General features: G+C 37.3%; 2 protein-coding genes across 18 annotated transcripts in view; one reads left to right on the top strand and one right to left on the bottom strand.

The window, feature by feature from the left end:
* The first annotated feature begins 74 nt into the window (after positions 1–74).
* Positions 75–16,805, top strand: Zdhhc6 (zDHHC palmitoyltransferase 6). 4 transcript variants are annotated; one of them, XM_076834793.1, is made up of 11 exons: positions 75–237; positions 1,284–1,764; positions 3,366–3,457; positions 4,512–4,671; positions 6,180–6,341; positions 8,596–8,649; positions 12,874–13,041; positions 14,017–14,058; positions 14,744–14,889; positions 14,981–15,027; positions 16,222–16,805. In XM_076834793.1, the coding sequence occupies exons 2-11, from the start codon at positions 1,498–1,500 to the stop codon at positions 16,323–16,325; spliced, it is 1,242 nt and encodes a 413-aa protein (XP_076690908.1). In that variant the 5' UTR covers positions 75–237; positions 1,284–1,497; the 3' UTR covers positions 16,326–16,805. The 4 variants fall into 4 exon arrangements, with proteins under 4 accessions (XP_076690908.1, XP_076690910.1, XP_076690907.1 ...); XM_076834795.1 differs by having other exon boundaries at positions 75–299; positions 4,604–4,671; XM_076834792.1 differs by having other exon boundaries at positions 75–299.
* A 1,423-nt stretch (positions 16,806–18,228) lies between these two features.
* Acsl5 (acyl-CoA synthetase long chain family member 5) overlaps positions 18,229–26,364 on the bottom strand; it is a 41,557-nt gene continuing 33,421 nt past the window's right edge. For all 14 annotated transcript variants that reach the window (XM_076835245.1, XM_076835234.1, XM_076835247.1 and 11 more), the window contains 8 exons: positions 24,425–24,497; positions 24,063–24,151; positions 23,662–23,778; positions 21,417–21,560; positions 20,469–20,570; positions 19,725–19,796; positions 19,216–19,362; positions 18,229–18,494 (listed from right to left, as the gene is read on the bottom strand). In XM_076835245.1, the coding sequence (XP_076691360.1) occupies positions 19,222–19,362; positions 19,725–19,796; positions 20,469–20,570; positions 21,417–21,560; positions 23,662–23,778; positions 24,063–24,151; positions 24,425–24,497 (738 nt within the window). In that variant the 3' untranslated portion in view covers positions 18,229–18,494; positions 19,216–19,221. The remainder of the gene's footprint in view (positions 18,495–19,215; positions 19,363–19,724; positions 19,797–20,468; positions 20,571–21,416; positions 21,561–23,661; positions 23,779–24,062; positions 24,152–24,424; positions 24,498–26,364) is intronic.

Genomic DNA, 26,364 nt, shown 5'->3' with positions numbered 1-26,364 from the left:
GTCAAGAGGCCTGCTTCCCGGGGGAAATTTGATGCAGCGAATCCCCCGGAAGTGGCTGTAGCGGAGACTGCGCAGGAGGCCTGCGCGGGAGAGTCGCTACGAGGGCGCTGGTGGAGAGACGCACGGGTCCGAGAGGGTCCCGCACTCCAGCCTCTGGCCATCAGGACTTGCTTTCTGCTTGTTCTGGATAGAGGTGCCCATGATGGAGTTATTCAAGGAGGAGAAAGTCTGTTCAGGGTGAGCCCAGGTCACCCCGGAAATGCGATGGCCGAGGAGCGGGCACCAAGGACTTGACGGAGGTGGGAGTCAAGGCAGGGAGCACCACGATGATTTGGGCGGTCTTCGCTCCACCCGAGTGAGGCCAGAATCCCCAGAAGGTTGAGACCCACCTCGCTTACTAGGACGTTTCTCCCCAGAGGGAGGATTGCTAGACGCTGTGCTCCATGACATGGGCGGGAAACTGAGGCACAGAGCAGCAGCATCCGCCGTGTAGGAATCTGTCGCCCCTATATCCCAGAATCTCTGCTATCCGTAAATCTCAGCTCCTTTCTCCCCGCTCACTCCAGTCAGTCATAAATTCCGTCCTACGAACCTTTCCCGCCCCCGCAGGAAGTTCTTTTCGTCTCAACTCTTCTCATTTATATTCGTTCTCATATTACTATGTAGTGATTTTTCTCTCTCTCCTTTCCTCCCTCTCCCTGCGCACTCCCTTTGCTTTCATTCCTAATCCTTAACCTTTGGCCGCAATAGACTGTTAATGTTGGTGTTTGGGGACAATTGCAAGCAAATGTGAGCCAAGTTTGGTTCATGCTTAAGCTTAATTCCGAACTCCAAAAGAGGCATCTTAGAAATCCCTAAAAAGTTCGCTGACTTGGCTTCTATTCTTCGCTCAGTTGTTAAATACTTGTTACTTTGGTTTAATCACTTTATCTCTCTAAGCCAATTTCTATTCTGTGGGACAGAAGAAAGGAAACTGGATTAGAGCAGCTCTAAGGCCCAGCCTTCCCAGCTCTAAAATTATTTGCCCTGGCACGAAACAGTGGACAGTCACAGTGCCCTGACGAATTGAAAACAAATAATTAAAACTGTTTTGGAAACATATCCAATGTGCCTGCCATTCAAACTTGAATTGTATTTTGGATAAGTCAAAAGTAATTATTTTTGACATTTGATAAAATACTCATTCTGTTGTAGAGAGATTGTTATTTGGGTGATTTATGGAGTTAACAAATATGATATTATAATAAAATTTTTTTCTGAACTTTCCCATTTTTTTTTTTTAGGTTGATTTTCAAACCAAGATACTGGATTCTCCTAGTTAAAATAAAGAGCTCTGAGTGCTTAACACTGAAAATGGCATAATCTGCATTAACGTCTCATAACTTGATGGCATGACAGTTAAGGAACACACAGAGACTTGTGGCATGTGGAAATGTATGCACAGAAAAAGAAAATCTGTAACCCTTTAGAAGTAGGAAGGCATTCTTCTTCACCAAAATGGGTGCATTCTGCTCAGTTATCAAGTTTGAGAATCTCCAAGAATTAAAGAGACTCTGTCACTGGGGTCCCATAATAGCCCTTGGTGTTATAGCAATATGTTCTACAATGGCCATGATCGACTCTGTGTTGTGGTATTGGCCCTTACATACAACTGGAGGAAGTGTGAACTTCATCATGTTAATAAATTGGACTGTCATGATTCTTTATAATTACTTCAATGCCATGTTTGTTGGTCCTGGCTTTGTCCCTCTGGGGTGGAAACCGGTAAGAAAGATTTCCTTTTAACATTGATAATTTTGTTTTTACTTTTTGCCTAATCTGCCAACCAGTAATATCAAACATAGCTTGTTGTTTATCCTCATATTACTCCAATTGCTCACTGATCATTTATTCTCAGAGAATTTATTTCATATCTGCTTGAAAGTAGTGATCTGAATTAGCTTTTCTCAAAGCAATTTTATTGAATACTCATCTACATTTGAAAAAAAACATTGGGGTGGTGGTTGAGTTCATGGTGATAAGGAAACACAGCATATCATATACCCCTCTTATAAGTTCACCGTGCAATTTGGCTGTAGATTTTTTTTTCCTGTGTAATACATTAACATCCCTCAGAACAACACTTAAGGAGTTACTAGTTTAAATCATTGTAGTGAAATTATAAACATTGGAAAATATAGTAAGAATCAATTTATAACTTCTTAAAAATTGTTAGATTGTGCTTATGAATGTCCATGTTTCTTGCTGAGGGATGTTACTTAGTAACTTCTAAGAAGTACAGAATCCTGTGCTCTACTGAAGACCTTCTGAATCAGAATCCTTATTTTAACAAAAGTCTCAAATGATTCTTAGGTATGTCTAAAGTTTGAGAAACAGTGTATTCTGTGTGAGTGTGTTATTTTAGAAGGGTGAGACAGTTCATATTCTGAAAAAATTTTAACCTAGGAGGCAAACCAATGCATTGTGCAAATTACTAAACTATAAAGACAATGTGATGAGTGCTTTTGAAATTAGAAGAACTGAACACTTTCAGCTGGGGATCTATGAAAGAAGTGAGAGTTTGCAGAGCAGACAAAGAAGAGGGCATTTCAGGTTGGGGGAACAATGGGGGCACGTATTCAGAAACAGCAAACAGCCTTGTAACTGGAAAAAAGATTATGAAGGTTGCAGATAATGATGAAACCAGGTAGCTCATGGGAGGTCTTGAATATATGAGATATTCTTAGGCCATAGAAAGTTTCTAGAGATTTTTCAAGCAGCTCTGACAGAGTTATATATCTAGGAATATTATTTTGACTGTATGTATTTTGAATTAGAAATTACAGTCAAGGAAACTACAAAATTATTAAAATGGAGAGAGATGACTCGTAATATCAAGAAGGGAGTAATTTCAGAAAAACTATCAACTCATGCTCAGATCTCCCTCTAAAATACCTGCTAAATTGTCAGCTACCTTTTTCTAAAGTCTTCCCATTTTGCTAAGATTTGGGGTAAGTAGAACTCACTAATGACATTGGATTTAGGTGGAACATGGGGAAGAAAAATTAAAAATGACCTCTGGGTAATTGGGAGAGTGAAGCAGCTCTTACCACAGATTTGTTATTTAAAAAATATTTTAGCTCAGATAAAAAGACTACAAATGTGTTGAAATTCTGTTTCTCCTTTATGCTGGGGATGTAGCTCAGAAGTAGAACTTGCCAGGTACGCAAGGCCCAGGTTCCATCTCTAGCACCACAAAGAAAAAAGATTCCATCCACTTCCTATATCCCATGAAAGAAATTTATACTCTAAGGAAAGCATTTATTCACAAAGCTTGACTTGAGATCAAGTATATAATATATTTTTGTTTATATTTTGCTGCCAAGGAAAATTCTCAAGATAGCATGTATCTCCAATATTGTAAAGTCTGCCAAGCATACAAGGCACCACGTTCACATCACTGCAGAAAGTGTAACAGGTGAGTTTGTCATTGGGAGCTGATAAATTTGATTGTTGGTCTTTTTGTTGCTGTTGTAGTTTCTACCACAACTATAGAAACTAGTTTTATTCTCTGCAAGGTGACCACTATATCAAAAATTTCATAAAAATGCTTAAGTATATATAATCTCCATTTTATATCTGTCAATCCAGATAATGTTTTATTCTTTTTTATTACAAGTAAAAAAACACTTTTCTAGAAAAATATATATTCTTTCCCTCTTGCCCTGCAAATGTGGAATAAAGAGCTATACCTTTAGCTTATTTCCATACTAGGATTGTGTTTGTTGACTGTCATCTTGACTGACTTTAGAATGTTCTGAGTCTTAATTATAGCCTTCTCCTTTTTCCATTACTTATTGATAAAATTTTACTCTTTATGTAGATCTTTTAATATCAAAAGCTTAATGGAAAGAAAACTAAATCACTATTAAAAATATGAAATAAGCCAGGACTTTTTATAGTAAACAGCTAAATCCACTGATCATTGAGAAATTTAGGGAGCCATCAGAGACAACTAAAGTTTGATTTGAAGCCAGGAAATTTTCCTTTAGCAAAATTATAGAACAGAAGCACATTAAGACTTTGCTTATCTGAAGTATACTGAGGAAGGAAGGAAGTTATAAGTGTCTGTCTGGGCTCATGAACCCTAGTGGAGCTTCATAAGTGATTTTGTTTAGTCACTATTGTACTCTGCGTCAATCACTGCATTTCCGTACTAGAGAAAAACCAGAAACCATGCTCATTTATAATGAGCCTCTTGGTGGGCCTCCCAGCTCCTTTAAAGAAAGACACTTGTAACAGATATCTTTTCCTCAGCAGCTGTTATAAATCTTGCCCTTTCTTGGGCTGTTAAGTATTTAACTGTCCATATTGTATAACACCTCATAAATATTTCTCTTTTCCATGAAATATAATTCCCTTGTGACTTATGGACATACTAGATTTCTAGTTTCTTGATTGTTTGAAGACCAAAGTAATTTAAAGTAGAAGGGATTTTCTGCTTCATGTTTCATGTAAATTTTTCTTGTTAGATGTGTGATGAAGATGGACCATCACTGTCCTTGGATCAACAACTGTTGTGGTTACCAAAATCATGCTTCCTTCACGCTATTTCTCCTTTTAGCACCACTGGGTTGTATCCATGCTGCTTTCATTTTTGTTATGACTATGTACACACAACTGTATAATCGGGTAAGTGACAATGTTTGTTATAATATCAGTCATGTCAGATTAAGTGGTAGTTATAAGATTGTTTAAGAAGTTCCTTTCAGAAATATACTGTGATTTGGGTAGGAAACCCACTTTGCTTTCTCTCTCGATCAGTTACTGTTTAAAAAAAAAATTTAAACTTAATCTTTAAGATGAAAGATTATTTTGTTTCGGAAACTTACCTTATATACTCTACTTGGAGTTGATAATTATTTTAGTTCAATATACATTATTTATTAGTTTTAAAAATTAGTTCAGTATACATTATGTATTAGTTTTTAAATTAATAGTGACAGTAGAAAAAATGAAAGGAAGAAAAAAGAACAAGAAGAAAAAGACACACTAATACTTTCTGTTTCCTGTTTGTGTGGCAGGTTGTAGTTCTTTTGTTATTTTTAAGGGGGAGGGTACTGGGGAATTGAACCAGGGGTGCTTAACCACTGAGCTACATCTCCAGCTCTTTATGTTTTTTATTTTGAGATAGGATCTCACTGAGTTGTGAAGGCCTACCTTGAACTTGTGATCCTCCTGTCTCAGCCTCCTGAGTTGCTGGGATTAGTTTTGTTCATTTTTAGTTCCATTGCCCTGAAAGGAGCAGGCACACACCCTAATATATGAATAGATTAAACCAGTAACAGTTTGAGTTGATTTATGGGAAAGTTGTCATGAAGTAAAGTTCAGGTCACAAATATAAATCCCTAAAGAGATCTGGAAGAAAACAAGAGACACAGGTCTGAAGGGACTGTGGCAAATGGGAGGATACACGTCATTGACAGAGGGGACAACCTGTATTTGATTGTAGCCAGTTTATGGTTTCTGAGAGTCTTAGCCCAGTAATGCTAGATCTTCTAATTTTTCAAGAAAAATCTAAGAGTTTGAATTTTTATGTGAAATCTCCTAATTTTAAATGTTGGCACCTAACTTCTGATAATTTAAAATATTGTACAGACCAGATGTACTCACACTCTGCAGGCCTGCATTTTACCAGCTCTTGACCACTGATTGTGAAACATGACAAAAGAAATAGATGAATGCTGGGCTATCTTTGCTGCTGTGGAAAACACTGGAAAGGCAGAATAGTAAGCAGAAGGCAGGAGACAGTTATAGCTTACATGGGTGTCTAATGTTTTCTGTGTATATTCATGTTTATGGGGTTGACCTCTTTCTAAATAAACAACAAAAATGGTAACACTGATGAATAAGGAAGGGGTTAGGGATGTAATTCATTATTACCTAGTATGCCCCAGGCCCTTGTTTCAATCTCCAATACTGCAAAAAAAAAAAAAAAAAAAGAATACTAAGAATGATATACATATTAGTATGAGCCCAAGTCACAGAACTCGTTAAAAACAGTTATGTTTGTTGTATTTGCTTTGGTCACAGGGTCGATTATCATCTTTTTGATCATGTTGTTTTAAATGTTACAGCAGAGTATGAGCAGTTACCACAACCAAGCATTTCGAGTGTGTTGTCGTTGTTGTTATATATAGCTCTCCTTTGGGTGGAACACAGTAAAGATTGATATGAGTGCAGCCCGGAGAGATCCTCTTCCAATTGTTCCATTTGGATTAGCTGCATTTGCTGCCACCTTGTTTGCCTTGGGATTAGCTTTAGGAACAACCATTGCTGTTGGGATGTTGTTTTTTATTCAGGTAAGTTCCTTAGTTATCTCTGGCTAAAAGTTGTCATGTTATTGTAATGAGAAAGAAAAGTCTACATTTGAAAAGTATGCTGTATGAGGTGGACATTACTTTTGCTTATTCCATATGGGTAAATAATTTAATCATCTCTATACTAGCGATGATAATAAAAATTTTGAAGTAATTTTTGCCAGAATTTCTAGATAATGGATTTAATTTGTGAAATGCTAACCTAGAGTGCCATAGCTCTTTGTAGTTGAGAAAGCTCTTCTCACTATACAGTCTTACTTGATCTTCACATCACCCCTAAAAGAAGTTGATAGAAGAATATTACAGTCTTCTCTTTTACAGATAGAATCTCAAAAAGGTTAAATGACTTACTGAAGATTGCCCATTCATGTATTCAGTAAACATAATTATTAGTATTATTTCATAACAGTATATATCTAATAATAATAGTAGTCATCATTGTAGCTAACACTTTTGTTGAGCGCTTACATGCAAGGTGCTTTGTGTGTGTCAGCTCCTTCATAACAACCCCATGAAATAGTTGCTCTTTAATGCCTACTCTGTGATGAATTACACTGATAATTTCTGAGGCTGCAATAATAAAAATTAAGAGGTTCCTTAGGGAACCCTTAGTGAACTTATAATCAATAGTAAACAGCTAATACAGAGTCATGTGTATATCATAGATTTATGCACAAAGTGCTTTGAGAAAACAGAGGAGGAGGACCTGGCTATGAAGGGACCAAAAAACAGTTATTATGAGTTTTTTTTTTTTTCTTTTTTTTTTTTTTTAAAGAGAGAGGGAGAGAGAGAGAGAGAGAGAGAGAGAATTTTTTTAATATTTATTCTTTAGTTATCGGCAGACACAACATCTTTGTTTTGTATGTGGTGCTGAGGATCGAACCCGGGCTGCACACATGCCAGGCGAGCGCGCTACCGCTTGAGCCACATCCTCAGCCCTATTTTGAGTTTTATTTGCTTAATTTATTTATTCATTGAAAGCCTACTGTAGGCCAAGTGTTTTGGTAGGCCTTTGGAATATGAGAGGGACTCCTGGTTCAGAGTTGTTTTTTGATGTGCCTTTTAGACATTGTAAAGTCACAAGCAGACTTCAAGGAAATGCAAAATACAGATTAGAACTGCTGGGCCTTAGAGCTTTGATGCAGCATTCAACCTTTTTTTGAACTCCTGGTTTTAAAATAAGCTGATTTTGATTTTACTTTTTATTTTCTATTAGCCTGGAACCAAATTCTTTGAAATTTTTTTCCTTAATGCCTGTAATTTAAAATCATATTAGAAAGCTGAGCACAGTGTCATACACCTGTCATCCCACCTATTTGGGAGGCTGAGGCAGGAAGATCACAAGTTCAAGGTCAGCTGGGGCAACTTAATGAGACCTTGTCTCAAAACAAAATTTTAAAAAGGCTGGGGTTGTAGCTTTGTTCTCATCTAGTATGTATTAGGCCCTGGTTTTGATCCTCAGTGCCAAAAACGAAACAAAACTATAACAAGAAATATACTAAGATTCTGAAGTATAAAAACAACCTGAGTGGAAGTAGTCATATGTAAGAAAATGAGATAATAGAATAAAGACTGTATACATTTAGGTAAGCAGAATATCTGGAATGAGTTATTTTTAATTGTTATAAATACATTAGTCACAAATATAAAATTCAAATAATAGCAAAATTTAAGTACTGATTGAATTGATTATACCCATGTTTTTTAATACTCTGAAAAACTTGGTCTGAAAATAATACTTAAACATGAATTTTAATTAAAATACGAGATTCAGATTTGATGATGGATTGGTATGATCATTTTTGTGGGAAGGTATTGTTGCGAAGTGGTTAAGAACAAGTACTTTAGAAGACACGCGCCTGTAATCCTAGCAGTTCCGGATGCTGAGACTGGAAGATCTCAAGTTCAAAGTCAGCCTCAACAAAAGTGACTCAGCAACTCAGGGAGACCCTGTCTCTAAATAAGATACAAAATAGGGCTAGGGATGTGGCTCAGTGGTTGAGTGCCCCTGAGTTTAATCCCTAGTTAGCCTCTCTGCCACCCCCCCCAAAAAAAAAGAACAAAATTTTTAAAGTCAGATGGGCTATGTACTGTTACTTAACCTCTGTCATCTTCAGTGCCTTTATATTTGGAAAGGAGCAATAAAAGCTATCTCAGAGAATTGTTATGAAGATAATAATCTTAAATAAACCAAAGTCACATTAGTAAATTTTATTGTCTATCATTTAATTTCCAGATGAAAATAATTCTCAGAAACAAAACCTCTATTGAATCATGGATTGAAGAGAAGGTAAATTTTAATGATTTTTCCTCAATATAAATAAAGTACTGTTAACAGACCAGATTAAGTGCCTAAAAGTCAAAACTTGGCAGCCAAATGATTTCTTTATTTGCCTGCCTTATAAAAGATGAATATAGGAAACATTTCCATTTATTTCCATTTAATATAACTCCTACAAAAATATGTTTCACATACACTTGAGTTGCTAAAGAGGTATATAAGCCACATATTAAACCACCTGGTCATTATCTCACACTAGAGGATAAGGCTTCCCATTTGGAAAGGTGCCAGAAGTGTTTTAGACTTCAGATGAGGCTTTGTCGCAGACCTCAATACACTCTATCCCTTGTGATTCTAACAGAAGGCAAAACCCCAAATACCTAGAGGGGACATGCAGACGACCTAAAGAAGGAGGTCCACCTTGTGTATTAGAAAGCTACCTGACAGTCAAAGCTGAGTGTTGCCATGAGGGAATATTTGTCAATATTGAAATATGTTCTAATTTTTTTTTCCCAAGAAGTTAGAGATCTTGATTTTGTGAGAAGTCCTCTAAGCTTTCAAATGCTAACAAGCAATTCCAATTTAAAAAACCCTTTATGAGCCAAATAAAAACCCAAATTTATCTGTAGGATATATTTAGTCCCCAATAACCAGTTTGTGAACTTCAGTTTACAGCAGCAATTCTCAAACTTTTTTGGTTTCAACACCATTTTACATTTGTCATAATTGTTAAGGACACTGAAGAGCTTTTGTTTATGATGTGTATTAAATTTATTGATATTGCCATATTTTCTAAGAAAACTTTTAAATATTTATCATTTCATTAAAAAAAAAACATTATATTTTAATAAAAAATAATGTTTTGTATTTCCAAGTGAAAAATGGGAAAGAGTGACCTTGTTTTATATTTTTACAAATCTCTTTAATATCTGACTTATCAGAAGGCAGTTGGATTCGCACATCTACTTCTGCGTTCAGTCTGTTGAGATAATGTTACTTTGAAGTTTATGAAGAAAACCCAACCTCATACAGATAAATAGGTAGAAAAGGATAGAATATTTTAATAGGCCTTTTAGATGATATTAGATATTCTTTGATCCCACATTAAAAGAAAGTGACATTTCTTGTCAGTAAATTTTTTGTACTTTTACATTAAAATTCATTAGCCTTATCTTGCTCTGCAAATGGTCCTTTTACAAGTTTGTGGCTTTGCATAATATCATGCATTGGTAATTTGGAAAAACACTGGTTTACTGGGCTATACAGGTCTTCCAAATGTTCACACCTTTCAAATATCACATTCATTCATATCACTATCAATTTCATGGGAAAAAAAATTTAAATTTTGGAAAGCTGTCAGATTCATAATTATAGTATGAGTTTTCTAAAATTCTAATTTTCACTTGAAAAACTTAAGTTTTTCAATAGTAACCAACTACTGTCAGCTATTTCCTGTGAAGTGACAGCCTGACTTTGTTCATTTTTGAGAAAGTATTTATGAAATACCAGAGTCTGAGTAAGCTTAGTTTGTCTATTGATTACTGATTCTTTTAAGTAAAAGTAGTGTTATGTGAAAAAAGCTGGGTACATAGCTTTTTATAGCTCACAATTAAACAAGTGTTTCTCTATGGATAACTATACTACTTTGGTGTGCTTTATGTATGCTTCCCATTTTGGTATATAGAATATTAAAGGGAACATCTACTTGAGAATTCAGATTTAATAAAAATAATAATTTTTACTGCTTCCTCAAGAACATTCTTACATAATTTTTTTTAACTGTAAATATGTTTAGTCATCCCTTGATATCTGCCAGGAATTGGTTTCAGGATTCTCCCCAAAACCAAAATGTGTGGGTGTTGCAGAACCTCACATAAATGACAAAGTGACATATAACCTATTATACATATTTTCTTGTATACTTTGAATCATCTCTTGTTTACTTATAATACCTAGTACAATGTAAATGCTATGTAAATAGTTGTTACATTGTGTTGTTCTGTACGTATTTTATGCAGATGCACTTTTTAAAAAAATGTATTTTCATTTTGGTTTTATTATAGCAGTACCCTACTTCTTGGTTTCAATATCTGTATTCATTATCTAGTGCTACATATTAAACAATTCTTTTTAATGTCTTAGAATTTTAAAAAAATGAAAATATATTCTCAATTTATGGTAGAATCCACAAATGTGGAACCTGTGAATATGGAGATATGGAAGGTTGACTCTTGGCAAAGAATATGTATGGCTACTGATAATACTTTATGCCACTATCTTGTTCCTACTAAGATGCCAACAATTTTACCCTCCATTGCAAATGCCAACACAATGAAAAGGCAAATAACATCTTAGTGTTATTATGAAAATAGTTTGACTTTACTGAACACAAAGAAAAGGTTTGGGGGACACAAAGAAACCTACAAAGCAGGCTTTGAGGACCATGGATATACAGGTTTAAGTCCAAGTTCCTTAGTTACACATAATAAGACTTTTTATGACTTCCCCTTATCTGCTTCTCTCCTATTTCCCACCCTCTCTACTCCATCTCATGCTCATACTTTATACATCTTATGCTTCTGTATCTATGCACATAATGTTCCCTCTTCTAGACTCTTTTCTCTCTTTTATCTGATTCCTTGTCCCTCACATCTAGTTTAGGTATCATTTCCTCCAAGGATACTTCCTTGACACTCTCTAAACTTGTTCCCTTTTCCCATAGCAGCACCACATACTACTGTCATCTTTTACACATAATATGTATAGAATCTCAACTTCATTGAGTGCTTCTTTTAGGCAAAGACATGTCTTAGTTATGTTTGTAAACTACAGTTATCTTTACTAGTCTTCCTTTGTAAATAGCCAAGATCTCTATTTTTGAAATTCAGTTCATTTTTAAACTAAAGTTTGTGTTTATAAAAAGGCAAAATAAGTTATCTTTTGCTAACTGGATGAGAGCAGATTTATGCAATTCAGTAGATTCATGTTACAGGAAAATTAACATTCATTTCACTTTATTAAAAATTGGGAAGTTTATGCATAAAATAATGTTTCTTAATAATCAGGTATTTCAAAGTATCATTTCTAGTAAGGATAACAAATATATAGACATCTATTATATTTTTTGCTAATGACCAAGTCTCTCTAAAAAATACCATGCCAAATCTAGAGTTATTTGAAAACTGGCACTTACCAGTGAGTAAAAAACTTGAGTAAGTGAACATATTAAATTTATGGAAAATGTATAGAATTTACAAGAAACTAAAGTTTACACAAGTTTCAATATGGCTTACACTCATTGGAATGTAAAAACAATGTGTGTTTATACCACTAGGTGTCAGCAGAACTTAAGACATTCAAAGCTAGTTTATTTCCCTAAGTTAAAGCCAACCGTTTAATGCCTAGAATTTACAAAGGAAAAAAACTAGAATAAAAGTTATACCACCTAAACATGCATAATACATAAATGCAAATGAGTGTGTGTGTATACACATATATATGTCAATGGTATATATATAAAAAGAAAGATCTGCACATACCTGCTGGTCTTTAGAGAATGTTTTCATAAAACAATCCTGGCAACTTGGGAAGTGAGACGGAAGTACTGAAAGTTCAAAGCCAACCTCAGCAACTTAGTAGAACCCTGTCTCAAAATAAAAAATAAAAAAACTGAGGATATAGCTCAGTGGTAGAATGCTCCTGGATTAAATCACCAGTATCACAAAAAGCAAAAACTGATTACTCTCCCTTGTCACACCCTTCCTGGTCATTCCACAGGTTTCACTGAGATCTGGAATAAAGCTCTGCATTTTGGTGCAGCCTATGAGATAGTTGGATTCTGAGTCAATAGTCCATCCTAAGTAAACCCTTACTTTCTCCTGAACCTATTTGTGAGCATCCCTTCTTTTTAACCTGTCTCCTTTGGTGCTGTTAAACAACTAGAAACACTTAGGCTTTTCTATATATGGGATAAAGTTAGTCAACTCTTTTATTAAGCCTTTTCAAATGCTTATTCCTAAAGGAAACCCTGAGTAACATGGCATCTAGGTTGGTGTTCTAAGTCAAGTTCTTCCTCTGTTATGATAAAGCTGTCTTATGGGTGCACTACATTACAACAAAAAGAAAGTACTTGTAAGGATAATATAAATTTTGGGGAAAAGTATTCTCAGTAATGTATTATTGGAGCCACTTAAGACAGAGGTGTCTGCCATTTTGTATCTTTGTTATCCACAGGCTAAAGATCGAATTCAATATTACCAACTAGATGAAGTCTTTGTTTTTCCTTATGATATGGGAAGTAAATGGAAGAACTTTACCCAGGTATTTACATGGTCAGGGGTCCCTGAAGGAGATGGATTGGAGTGGCCCATAAGAGAAGACTGTCACCCGTACAGCTTAACGGTGAGTACATTTGTTCAAATAGCTCTTCCTTTTTTGCCTCACCATGTGCCCCTTATTCCCCTCAATACAGTGACATTTTATAGTAACATAATAATGCAAATGTTTTCAGTATGTCAAAATGAATCTAATACTAATAAAATACTCCTTTATCATATCTCTTATCTCCTGAACTCTTCAAACCTGTGTGACGAAGTCCTGATTCTTTAACTTAGTTTTACAAAACCTTACCTAAAACTGTCTTACAACCTACAATGTCATATGAACTCCTTGAATATTCCTGCCCCCTAACATTGCCCACACTATTTTGTCTCTCTCTCAAATGATCTCCTCTTTGTCTGCTATTAGGACCAGTTCCATATAGTCCAGCCTGCCCACTCCAGACTCATCTGCATTGGGCATTAGTCATCTAAACAACCTTATAGCTTATGAGGTCTCAATTATTCTCGTGTCTTATGTCCTTGTAGCTTATGAGGTCTCACATTTTATTTATTCTCATGTCTTATGTCTTTTACTTAATTTGACAAGATTCTACAATGGAAACTATGTTACCTTTACTTCCTATCATGTCTAATATGGTACTATTTAATACTTGTTGATTAAGGGCAAAAAGTGAGTTATGATAATGACTTAATTGAACCTCTTGGTAATAAGTTCTGCAGTTTGTTGTGTCTAAAGAATCAGTGAATTTCTGTCTTTGCTTTGGGCACTGGTCTGGAAGAGCAGAGGACATATCTCCTGGTTCCTGGGCAGTAGTAGGTACTGCAAGAATATAGATGGAGCTATCAGTCTGAATTCTGAGGAGAAAGCCCCACTCTCAGCCTCTGGTTCTAGCCACAGGCTTTTGTTCCTGTGCCAGAAAGACAGGGAGCCTTTAAATTGTCAGCAATATGAATTAATGCTGAAAAGTTGGGAGTTTGTAGGCTGGTTTTCAACATTGAGACAAGAGCCTTAAGTTTTTCCTTTTCTATCTTTCAGATAGAACAATTGAAACAAAAAGCAGATAAAAGAGTCAGAAGTGTAAGTAATTCTTAATTCTATTTTCAGGCTTTATATTTCTGCAAAGTTTTCTTAATTGCCCTTGAGGAGACACCAATGTTTGGTTTTCTTTAAATAATACATACTGTAATACGTTTGTTGAAATTTGATGTTGTTCAATTTTGTTTTCATTTAAACAGTATGCACTGCAGGTTCAGAGGGAACTTAGTCAATTTATATTGCTAACAAGGAAAAATAGTTGTCCTCAGTATGGCTTGTTTAGGTGAAACCCATTCTTACAACCGTGCTGTCAGATTCGATGCCACTAGGCACATATGGCTATTTAAGTTAAATTAGTTAAAATAAAAATTTAGTTCCTTATTGTACTTGCTGTGGACATTATGAGTGCTCCATAGCTATGTGTGTCTAGTAGCCACCCCTTGAATACCACAGATGTACAGCAGATAGAAGATTTCCATCATTGTTGGAAAGCTCTCTGGTTGGTGCTGTACTGGAATTTAATTCTTAGCAACTGTGTGCTTGAAAGGAAGGGTAAGACAAGCCGGAGAACTAAACATAGCACTTGCCTCCTGTGGGGGAAGATGAATGGGAAACTGGGAGGGAAGGCTTGTCTCTAGATATTTTGGGTCTACCTTTAAAAATTTAAATTGAAACTTGAACTCAGATGAATAAATACTCAAATTGTTCTTCTTACCACTGATAATAGGTTCGTTATAAAGTCACAGAAGATTATAGTGGTTCCTGTTGTCCTTTGAATAAAGGAATCAAAACCATCTTCACAATCCCTTGCACTGAAGAACCTCGAATACAGCTACGAAAAGGGGAGTTCATTTTGGCCACAAGAGGGTTACGGTAAGCAATAGAGAAGTACTTCATTTCTTCCTTAATGACAAAATTGACATCTAACCTAAAAAATATAAATTTAATCTTTTAAATATTTCAGATACTGGTTGTATGGAGACAAGATTCTTGATGATTCCTTTGCAGAAGGTAAGGAAGTGGAAGGGTATGTTTAAAGGACAAGAGTGCTAGCAATGATTACAAATTTTACAACAATATCTTTTAAAAATAATCATATCCAATGCATTTGGGGAATTGCGTAGAGAGGCACATGATTAAGCAATAAAAAGAAGCCTCTTCTGTTTCTATATAGCCCTTGTAATGATCAGGTCTCTATAATGACAGCTAACACTAGAGCTCTCAATGTATCAGGTGCTTGTATAAGTGCCTCAGCTGAACAGTATTAGAGTTCCCAACAGACCTCTTAGGTTATGTTATTATTTATATCTTATTCGTTAGGGAACAGAAGTACAGAGAGGCCAAGCAATTTTCCTACAGCCACACACTAAAAACAGGTGGAACCCGGGCTCAAACCCAAGCTAACTCCAGAGTCTGACCCCAAGGCCCTGTGCTTCATGCTCCCACTTTGAATGAATATTCACCTTTTTTTATAAAAATAAATGAATTGAAATTTTGTTTTCTTCTTTTAGAATTGTTTTAATTCTTCTAGAATTGTTTCTTTTTCTTTTTTCTTTTTTTTTTTTTAAAGAGAGAGAATTTTTTTTAATAATTATTTTTTAGTTTTCGGCGGACACAACATCTTTGTATGTGCTGCTGAGGATCGAACCTGGGCTGCACACATGCCAGGCGAGTGCGCTACCACTTGAGCTACATCCCCAGCCCTAGAATTGTTTCTTTTTGAAGTAAAGATCAGCTGAGGATGCTTTTGAAAAACATTCAGGGTTAATTATAGATTAACTCCATATGAGAGGTTGGGCAACCTTGATAAAGAATTTTATATGTTAGAAAAAGTCTAAGAAGAAAATTCAGAGGCCCTAGGGAGCTATTTCCCCAGGATGGATGCAGTGTGACTGTGTCAAAATGCCTTTCATAGTCATATAACGTAAGCAACTGCCCATATGGAAAAGGCCATGACTCCAGTTAAGTGGTCTGGAGCCACATTGGCCCTTTTCCCAGATAATGGACTTTGCGGAATATCTTTTCAACTTGTCAGAAGCATTTAGGAGCCATTCTTTCTTATCCCTTAAGTTGTGCTTATAAATGCTAGTGGAGGGGGGCGAGGCTAACAAAGCCTTATTAACCTGAAGTAACAGGATTGTTGATTCCCGTAATGTCATTGCAGTACATCTGACTAGTTCATCTCAATTTCATTTTCTTCCTCAGGTGTTTCAAGAATAAGAGGATGGTTCCCTAGAAACTGTGTGGAAAAGTGTCCCTGTGAGTCTGAAACAGATCCAGCGCCAGAGGGCGAGAAGAAAAACAGATAGCCACTGTTTAAATGAAATTATCTTTTAAGTCTGCTTCATTACTTGAAAATTATACACATTACTAAAATATTATGCAATGAGCCTACTCTGGTTAAGGTGTTCTTTTCCTCAAAGGTGCCCTAGTGCCATGATTTAAATATTTTTGTTACCATTTTGAAATGGAGAAGCCATTCTGCATATGCCTTTGAATTCCTGCCTCTTTTCCACCTCTTCTTCCCCCTGAAAGGAGCAGAATTTCACCCAAGTAAGTTAATTGCATTTTCTCTAGGGTTTTTTTTAATGCGCTGCGCACTCTGGACCTCACCTGCAGATATAGTTCCCCCTTTGCCAGGAGATCTGCATGTGATCATTTTATTTCCCCCTCAGTTGATATTTCTTATATAATATCTTAGATACTATAGAACTTAATTTGTCAAATTCAATATAAGCTCAAATTTTGTTACCTGTCTTTTAATAATGCAGATTTTGTCAAATCAAATAAAGACTGGTGGATGTTCTGTATAAATCATAGTTTTTACTTAAAGCTTTTTGTGTGTGCGTGCTGACTAAAAAGGTTTATCTTTGGTCCTCATGAAAAAACTGCCCTGCTACCCTGTGAAAATGTGGCATCTCAAATTAGGAGTCTTAAGATATGACATACTCTCCTCAATGTGTGAATCCTGTTGATGGTTTATGGGATCACAGCACACTAGGAGACTTCAAACCCAGTGACATCAAACTGCTTGTCAAACTTGACTATATCAAAAACTGAAGCTTGTAGAAGTGGTGGAATCCAGGCTGCCGGACTTGAAGGCTTAATGGTGGGCTTATCTAAATTTCTGAGTAGGATTACAGAAGGAAGGAAAAGGCCTACTTCTTTTGACTTCAGTAAACTCATCCATTATTCATTAATTCTTTCCAAGGTTGGGAACTTGAGGCTTTGGGGTGAGGCTTATAAGAATAAGGGAGGTGCACTTGAAGATTCAGGGGTGAATGAAACATGACTCTGCCTCATTGTCCTGGGGTGGGACAGACAAAATATATCAGAGTTTTTTATTATGAAGAAGGGGACCATCATGAGTTGACAGTTAAAGCAGATGAGGAAACAAGTCTTGTGCCTCCAGGAGTATCTGCATTTTAGGCAAAAGGGACAGGAAGAATACTAGGAGGGGCTGGGGATGTGGCTCAAGCGCAGCCTGGGTTCGATCCTCAGCACCACATACAAATAAAGATGTTGTGTCCTCCGAAAACTAAAAAATATTTTTAAAAAAATTCTCTCTCTTTAAAAAAAAAAAACACAAGGAAACTGGAATGTGCCTGACATGTTTGAGGAACAGAAGAGTAGCCAGCAAAGGTCAGCAGGGGAAGAAGGGGAAGTCAAAGAGATGAGAGCCTGCTAGACCACAGAGGGCCCTACAAGTTAGTTCCAGCCTTCCTTTTGATTTGGATATTCAAATATAGACATTTCTTCAGCTTTTCTAAGCCCAATGTCTAAAAAGATCATCTAAGAATATTCTCCTTAACTATAGTTAGAGGCCAGAAAGGAACTCTAGTTAAGAAGAGTAAAACAAAGGTGGCAAAGGAGAAAATATGAATTAGTGCTTCAGGTTTGGGCTCAGCTTGTGTTTTATTACAGCTATGGGATAAGGCGGACTGGTCTTCTCAATTTACTTATCAAACTTGGTTGCATACTAGGATATCTGGAGACCTCTTAACAATCCCCATGCCCCAGCGGTACCCCAGGCCACCGAACTCAGGGTCCCTGGGGCAGTGCCTGGGCAGTAGTATCTTTTCAAACTTCTACTTAAATCTAATGTGCACCAAAATTTCAGAACCATTAGTCTCAAATTTCTAAGTGGTCCTTGTTGAAGACTGATTCTCATCAGAGCCCATGAGGCAACAAACACCAAAATCTATGTATCTGCAATAGTTTATTTTAAAGAGTACATTTACAGGTAGGGGTAACAAATGCTATCTTGGGGTAAGGTACAGCAGGAACTGGAGTCCAAGGGGAAAGATCAGTTGATTCCTTCACAGAAGATAAGCCTGTCGTATGGGCATCACATTCACTCATAGAGCTTTGTTCCCAGTGCCAGGAGAATTTTATTCAGTGCTTGCTTCATTTCCTGGTAAAGCTCGCTGGACATACATTTCAACTCCTTCCCCCACAGCTTCCAGCTCAGCAGCCAACTGTAAGGAAAAGATTTAGTCACCAGCTATCACTGTAGATTACACATTTTTTTTTGTAGACCAACATTCTTTTTGGACACGTCATAGGCCTAATTTCTAACTGTATCTAACTAGAGAATTCAGGAAATACTCGGTATGATAAACTTTTCCCTTGTGAACACAGACTCTAGAGTATACAAAGAAGAAATTTGTCTCAATTATGGCTAATATGAGTGATAGGTTAAAACTTAGAACTTTAGGTTTTGTGGAATAACTAGAAAACATGAACTGTAAACAGTTTATCAGAACACAAAGATCTCTTGATTTGAACTTTGGAGGACTAAATAAGTGCTGGGCATGCAGGCCGTCTAGGTTTTAAGATAATAGAAAAAAACTTCGCAAAGGGTCGCTTTGACCTTTGAGCTACTGACCACCAATAAAAGTGGCATTAAGGTTAGAAATGATGAGGAAGGGACAAAGACCATGGACTGGGTCGTTGAAGAAAGGCATGTTGCCTGCAGCCTTGGTGCCAGCAATGGTTAAGATGGCAGAACAGTACTTATTTCAGGGGTAAGCTTCGGCATTATAATTCTCCTAGTATTAAATAACAAGTTATGTTTGAGAGTTCCATAGGTAAAACAAGAGGGACAACAAAATGAATAGAATAATTTTTAATCCACCTTCTCACCAGGTAACAAGGATTGAGCAGGCAGATAGTTCCAGGCCCCTTTAGCATAAATACCTTCATCTACTCCTTGATACTCTCATAGAGGCTGTCAATTTGGGTCCGAAAGTATTTGGAGAGCTCTACTCGTTTTGCTTTCAGCGTTGGTGTCAGGAGGCCATTTTCAATGGAAAACGGTTCTGGATGAACAAAGATGTTTTTGACCTAGAAGATGAGATGAGTACACACATACACATTTATATTAGTGATCGGGACTTTTCTGTGCGGCCCTGAGTGGTCTATGAAGAATTTCAAAGACTATTTCACAGTAACCCAGGCCCATTCTCATGCACTTATAATTTGAGTAGGGAGACTGAACAATGTACAGCAAAAAGGAACAGCACAAGTACCTAAAAAGATGGGGGATTTAACCTGGGGCCTTGTGCATGCTAGGCAAAGGCTCTACCACTGAGCTACACGCCTAGTCCACGAAATTATGTATTCAAATCCCACCAAAAATAGAAACTTAAATAAAACTTTCTAGCTTGACTTGTGAGACCAGGATAGCATCAGCAGTAGGTACAGACCTGTTCAAAGGATTTAAGTCCACCTTCTTTCCCATTTTTATGTAAATCTTCTAAAATGGCTTCCTTTAAAATCTAGGAACAGGAAACATCACTTAAAGCATGACCAGTTGAAAAAGACTTAAATGAAAGGCTAAGCATAAGCCAACTCAAAATGCCTATAAAAATTGATCCAGATAAAAGCATGATATAAAAGTATGTATAAGCACATTGTGTGCCTTATATTTATAAAAGAAAAAAATGAAAAGAATGCAAATCTAAATGTTAATGGGTTTTCTCTGGATGGCACCTTTTTCTAATTTTCCCATTCTCCCCACCGCAACCCCCAACACACACATACATACAAAGAGTATAATGCTATAAAAAGAATTTTGAGTTTTGGTTTTTAAACTCCCTCTTTATCCCACAATCAAATAAAACTATTCAGTCTATTTGGGCTGCAGCTCCCTGTCACAGAAGCATGAAGAGCCTCTTCCTACATTCAGAATGTAGCTTCATTTCTTTAGTTTTAAAAGTTAGGATCTTCTCATCCTAAACCCACTCATACAAATTTCTTGTAGCTATATCTGGGCACGGTGGTGCACACCTGTCATCCCAGTGACTTGGGAGGCTGAGGCAGGAGGATTGCAAGTTTGAGGCCAGCCTTGGCTAGCCTGAGATGAGATTTGGGGTACCCAGCTGGAAGAGCCTCTTCTCCCTCACAGTGAGCCCATGGATATGCATGAGTTCTTTCTAAACAACACTTACTTGGTTTTGGCACAGTTCTTCAAGAGTTCCCTTAACCCCAAGCTTGGCTGCAAATGAGGGAAGCGCGTCTGGATCAGGAACTACCACTCCTACTAAGAATGACTAGAAAAGAACCATGAGGTGCAAGTGCATGAGAAAACAAGTGTAAGGGTGTCCCTCGTGGGTAGAGAAAGCAGAACCTACCATTACAATAGATCCTGCTCTCAAACTTCAAATTCCGTACTAGTGTCCTCCCTCTTTTCCTTACCAATACTTCAGACTCCCATGGACATCTCATCCCATTGCCCCACTCAGCATATCTCATTACAAAGACATTCTATCCGAATTTGATTCTTCCAAAAGAGGTGGTATGGTCTCTAAGCTTAAAGAATCTCCAGGTCAATACCCACCTCCAACTCCAAAGCCAAGTTTAAAGAGTTTTTTTGTGACAGAACAAACCGGGGGAGTGGAAATGAAGTGCACTCATTTCATCATGGGATAAAAGCTACGCATGAATATAGCTGTTTTAACAAATTGACTGACTTCTTATTTTTACAAAGTCCATCATAGTTTCAATTTTTTTTTTCATATGTATTGTCTCACTTGAAATTCAGAAAGTAGCTTTATTTCTTTAGTTTTAAAAGTTAGGATCTTCTCATCCTAAATCCACTCGTACAAATTTCCTGTAGCCACAGCTGGGCACGGTGGTGCACACCTGTCATCCCAGTGACTCAGGAGGCTGAGGTAGGAGGATTGCAAGTTTGAGGCCAGCCTTGGCAACTTAGCAAGGCCCTCAGCAACTAAATGAGACTCTGTCTCAAATTAAAACAGATAGGACTGGGGGGGGGGGGTGTGGCTCAGTGCTTAAGCACTCCTGAGTTCAGTACTAAAAAGAAAAAAAAAATACTATAGCTACAGGAACCAGCATAGTCTGAGCTTGAAAAGCCTATTTTTAAAATGGTCTGTTACCCGTAAACTGTCCCCATGTACAAAAATTTGTAGCACTGGTCTACTCCTGATGTAGATGTTTTCTATCTTCTCTGGAGCAATGTATTCTCCTTGTGCCAGCTTGAAAATGTTCTTTTTCCGATCAATGATCTTCAGAGTTCCATTCTGGAAGAAGCAGATAAAAGCATGAGTATTGTGTTGAGCCACTGAGGGTGATGTCAGTGGGAAGGTTGAGGAAGTCACAGGAGGGAAGCGCGTCTTTTTTAAAGCTGATTTCTCTAGAGACTTCTGAGAGTCTCTCATTTCTCTTTCTTGGCTTTGGAGGAAGGAGAAGGATCTTCCAGCAAGAGCCCCCTCTACACTGGAGAGTCAAGGGGCAGCCTCAAAAAGAGTCACTGGCCTGTTGGGATTATGCAAATGGTGCCTCAACAAACGAAGGCATTTCGAAGCTGTCAATCTTCTATAGTTTAATTTCCAATTATTCCAGCTCCAGGACTCTCAGGAGTAGGGCAGGAGTTATCTTTACCAAGACTTTTGAATTCATTTGCTCCCCTCCCTTCCATAATGCTCTATTCTGTTTCCCTCTTGTTCTGTCCAGGAGCAGGCTGAACTAGTCAAGCAAGTCACTAATTGGGCTTGTTGGGCAGAAGCTGGGCTGAGGAAGGCCCTCTGACCAGCCACCACAAGAGGTGATTTTCAGCTTCATTTCTCTAAGGAGCTTATGTTCTTAAGGATTTGATATTATAAAACTGGGGCAAGTGGCAAGTACAGTCCTCATGATCACACTGGAAGTAGGACAATAGGCTGAACCAACCCTGCAACGATCAATGAGGCTGATTCATCAGTTCAGCCTAACATTATCTGAAAGTGATTAATAAAGAGAAACCTTTTATAATCCCAGTGAGGGGTACATATCCATTGCCTACATCCTATTGCCTATTACCTACATTCCTATTTAATAAGTGTTCCCAGCTCTAATAATAAGTTCCTTATTAGAGTTGGGAACACTTATTAAATAGGAACATATGTTAGCATTATACTATGAGACCCCAAACTATGAACTACATCATTAGCACCATGTACTTGGAGGTCTCATTGTTGAGCACTCTTTGAATCTTACTTAAATTTTGGTTTATTGATATATAAAAAAAAGAAACAATCCAATCAATAAATAGACTAAGGAGCTGAACAGACACTTCTAAGATACACAATCGATCAACAAATATATGAAAAATTTTTCAACATCTCTAGTAATTAGAGAAATGCAAATAAAAACTACTCTAAGATTTCATCTCACACCAGTCAGAATGGCAGTTATCAAGAACATTGGTGAACATTGAAAATTGGTGCAACCAATCTGGAAAACAGTATGGAGATTCCTTGGAAAATTTTCAATGAAACAACCATTTGACCCAGCTATCCCACTCCTCAGTCTATACCTGAAGGACTTACAAACAGCATACTACAGTGACACAGCCACTTAAATGTTTATAGCTGCCCAATTCACAATAGCTAAGCTGTGGAACCAACCTAGATGCCCTTCAATAGATGAATGGATAAAGAAAATGGGGTATATACACCATGAAATATTACTCAGCATTAAAAGAGAATAAAATTATGGCATTTGCAGGTAAATGGATGGAGTTGGAGAATATCATGCTAAACGAAGTAAGCCAATCCCAAAAAACCAAAGGCCAAATGTTCTCTCTGATAAGTGGATGTCTCCAATTACAAGGGATCTGTGCCAACTCTGAAGTCTAGGATCATCTAACCTATAAAAGAATCCCACTTTTCAATTTTAGTCTGGAAACAGTGCCTGTACCATTAACTACTGCTAGCATTGTATTTAATAAGGAATCGGGAAAGAAGAAAATCTTCAACTCATATGGGTCTTGGCATCTTCTATAACATTGTGATCAAAATAGCAAAAGTAATCTGGCCTAGAGAAAGAAAATCTCTCTAGCTTTGGCAGGTCTGAATTACATGTTAGCATAATTCCTCAGGATTTCATATTATTGGTCCCTGGAAAAGCTATGACTAGAACACAGATCTCCCAATTCCTTGGCCAAGTTCTTTGAAGGTTTTTTCTCTTTATAGTAAGAGGAAGCCACAAGCCAGAGAGGGTAGAAGCCCCTCCAACTGCCTCAGCTAATTAACCTTCTTGCGTTTCTGTCTCTCTTAAAATAGGCAGATTGTCACCAGCCTCTCTCTAGAGTGTTCTCCCTGGTGCAGTAGCAGACTCTCAGAGTTAAAAAGGAATACGTACTGGAAGCCAGCGACCAATGTCTCCAGTGTGAAGCCAGCCTTCCTTGTCCAGGGTTTCCTGTGTCTTCTCGGGGTCCTTTAGGTATCCTTGGAACACATTGGTGCCCTTGATGCAGACCTGCACACCAGACAGAAAGAGACTGTAAAATAGCAAAGTTCGCCACTCTCAGCAGGGCGCTTTATGAAAATGCTCCAACCTTAGTCCTCTGAATGTTTTCACTACAGTGGAAAGAACACCATGTTTTAGTCCCCGTTGTAGGGAATCAAAAAGTGCAGCTCAGATATTTAATCCCTGATAAAGATCTCAACGGAGCCAAACCCAAAGCTGCCCATAATTCTGTGTTCTTTCTGATCTGAACCTCTCTACCCTGATTCTCTGGCTATAGGGCATGACCTACCCACCTCTCCTTCATTGTTTGCTGAGAAGTAGTTCATGTCTGGAACATCTTCCAGCTTCACATGATTGCAAGCCACAGGGACACCAACGTGACCTAGAACACACCTCTCTGAATTAGCTCGGAAACCATTAAAGTGATAATCCCAGGCATAGTTCTGAGATATTGATGGATCAACTCTAAAAAAAAAAAAATAGGACTGAAAAATCATCTGATACCAAAGCTGAAGTGTCAAAATAGGCAAGCTGGGACCCAAACCTTAAGTTTGCATTTGCCACATTGTTTTGGAGCATCAAGATAATCTGAACTCCCAAGTCTTCATTCAGTTGGAACTCTTCTCACTTTCTGCCCAGCAGATGGAGGGCCTACCTGATGTCCAGTCCCCAGGTGATGTGATTGTACAGCCAGCTGTGCATTCTGTTTGACCATAAGCTTCAAACACCTGGGAAACCCAACAAGAGCTTTGAGACTTACTCAAGGTAAAGGATGAGCTAGCCAAGCCTTATGGCCAAGACCTGAGGAAAGCAAAGTTTCTAAGTGTCAGAGGCATTTAGTTTCTTAAAAACTAGATAGGAATGTATGCCCCAGCTATTAAGTCTTTACAACTGAGGGCTCATTCAAAAACCAAAAAGGTTCAGAAACAAACCAAAGTATGGAAACTGAGTGAGAAATGTGGCATTTCAAGTAGGTGGGAAAATGCAAATTATTCATTAAGTGATATGCTACCCAGTGGCACCGAGATTGGAACCTGGACAATGGAACACCATTGAAGGAACTGAAGAAATGGAGCAGCATTATTAAAGGAAAATGGCTCTGGCTTTCATAAAGGACGGGGGTTGGCAAACATTTTTCTGCACAAGTAAAGATATTTTAAGCTTTGGGAGCCATCGGGTCTATGTCTCAACAACTTAACTCAGCCAGTATAGCACAAAAGCAGTCATGGGTCTTACTGAATGAACAGGTCTGGCTGTATTCCAATACAACGTCATTTATAAAGACAGGTGGTGGCCAGATTTGGCCTGTGCTTCAGTTTGGCCACCCTTGGTACAGAAGATAATCTTCCCTGGAGAGAGGCTAGTGGCAGAAAGTAAGCTGATAGGCTATTGCAATGGCGGGTGTGGCTATGATAGGCAGTGTTGGTAGAGATAAGCAGAAAGGCTTAGAGAAGACCTGTCTATAAGCGGGGGTGGAAGCAGGATTTTCTGGTCTATTTGTCTCAGAGGTTAAGGGAAAGGAAAATATTAAGAATAGCCAAAAGGGTATCCATTTTGATTGTGGTTTTATGGGCAGGGACATTATCTATGAGGACAAGTCTGTGCCTGTGTTCTCTTTTGTTCCTGCTGTGCATAATTGGTTGAATGAGCAAACTAGTTACCCATTAGTGGGGAAGCACCTAGACAGTATCCATGCCCAGTCCCTTTACACAGCCCAGATGGGACAGAAATGAAAACAGAAAAACTGGAAAACCATAAGGTTGCCAGAAAATATGGGTAGGAAAAGTCTTATGAAATAATGGGGATTTAGAAAGTTCTGTCTAAGCAATTCAAAAGTCACACATTATAAACAACCAATCTTATCACTTAAACATTTGAAATAGTAATACATAAGGCAAAAAGAAAATAGATGAGACCAAGAAAATATTTCTCTTACGACAAAGATTAATCTTATTATCATATGAAGAATTCTTAGCAGCATGAGAGAGAGAATCAAATCACCCTTTGCCCATTTTTCTGAAAAAATTTAATAAAGGGATTCATGAAAGAAATTCAAATGTCAATAAGCAATAGAAAAGATGTTCAATGTTAATAAAAGAAACATTGCAATACGGTTTTTCATTTTGAGATCACTAATTGGCTAAGGTTTAAATGACAAAACCTGTCTCTAGTGAGATGAGACTGCAAGAAAATGAGGCATCAGGCATTATTTGTGAGAATGTATATTAAGGACAAAATATTTCTGGAGGTGAGTTTGATTATATACATTACTATTTGAAATAGTAATACATAAGGCAAAAAGAAAATAGATGAGACCAAGAAAATATTTCTCTTACGACAAAGATTAATCTTATTATCATATGAAGAATTCTTAGCAGCATGAGAGAGAGAATCAAATCACCCTTTGCCCATTTTTCTGAAAAAATTTAATAAAGGGATTCATGAAAGAAATTCAAATGTCAATAAGCAATAGAAAAGATGTTCAATGTTAATAAAAGAAACATTGCAATACGGTTTTTCATTTTGAGATCACTAATTGGCTAAGGTTTAAATGACAAAACCTGTCTCTAGTGAGATGAGACTGCAAGAAAATGA

Source organism: Callospermophilus lateralis, chromosome 15 (genome assembly GCF_048772815.1).
Source record: "Callospermophilus lateralis isolate mCalLat2 chromosome 15, mCalLat2.hap1, whole genome shotgun sequence".
Lineage (NCBI taxonomy): Eukaryota > Metazoa > Chordata > Mammalia > Rodentia > Sciuridae > Callospermophilus > Callospermophilus lateralis.
This window is presented reverse-complemented; position numbering and strand designations above follow the sequence as displayed.

What these genes read in the sequence shown, in the direction of transcription:
- Zdhhc6 (XM_076834793.1), top strand. Translation starts at nt 1,498, where the DNA reads ATGGGTGCATTCTGCTCAGTTATCAAGTTTGAGAATCTCCAAGAATTA. An exon ending in TCCCTCTGGGGTGGAAACCG is followed by an intron (nt 1,765 to 3,365) that starts GTAAGAAAGATT and finishes TTTGCTGCCAAG; the next exon opens with GAAAATTCTCAAGATAGCAT. An exon ending in CAGATAAAAGAGTCAGAAGT is followed by an intron (nt 14,059 to 14,743) that starts GTAAGTAATTCT and finishes CACTGATAATAG; the next exon opens with GTTCGTTATAAAGTCACAGA.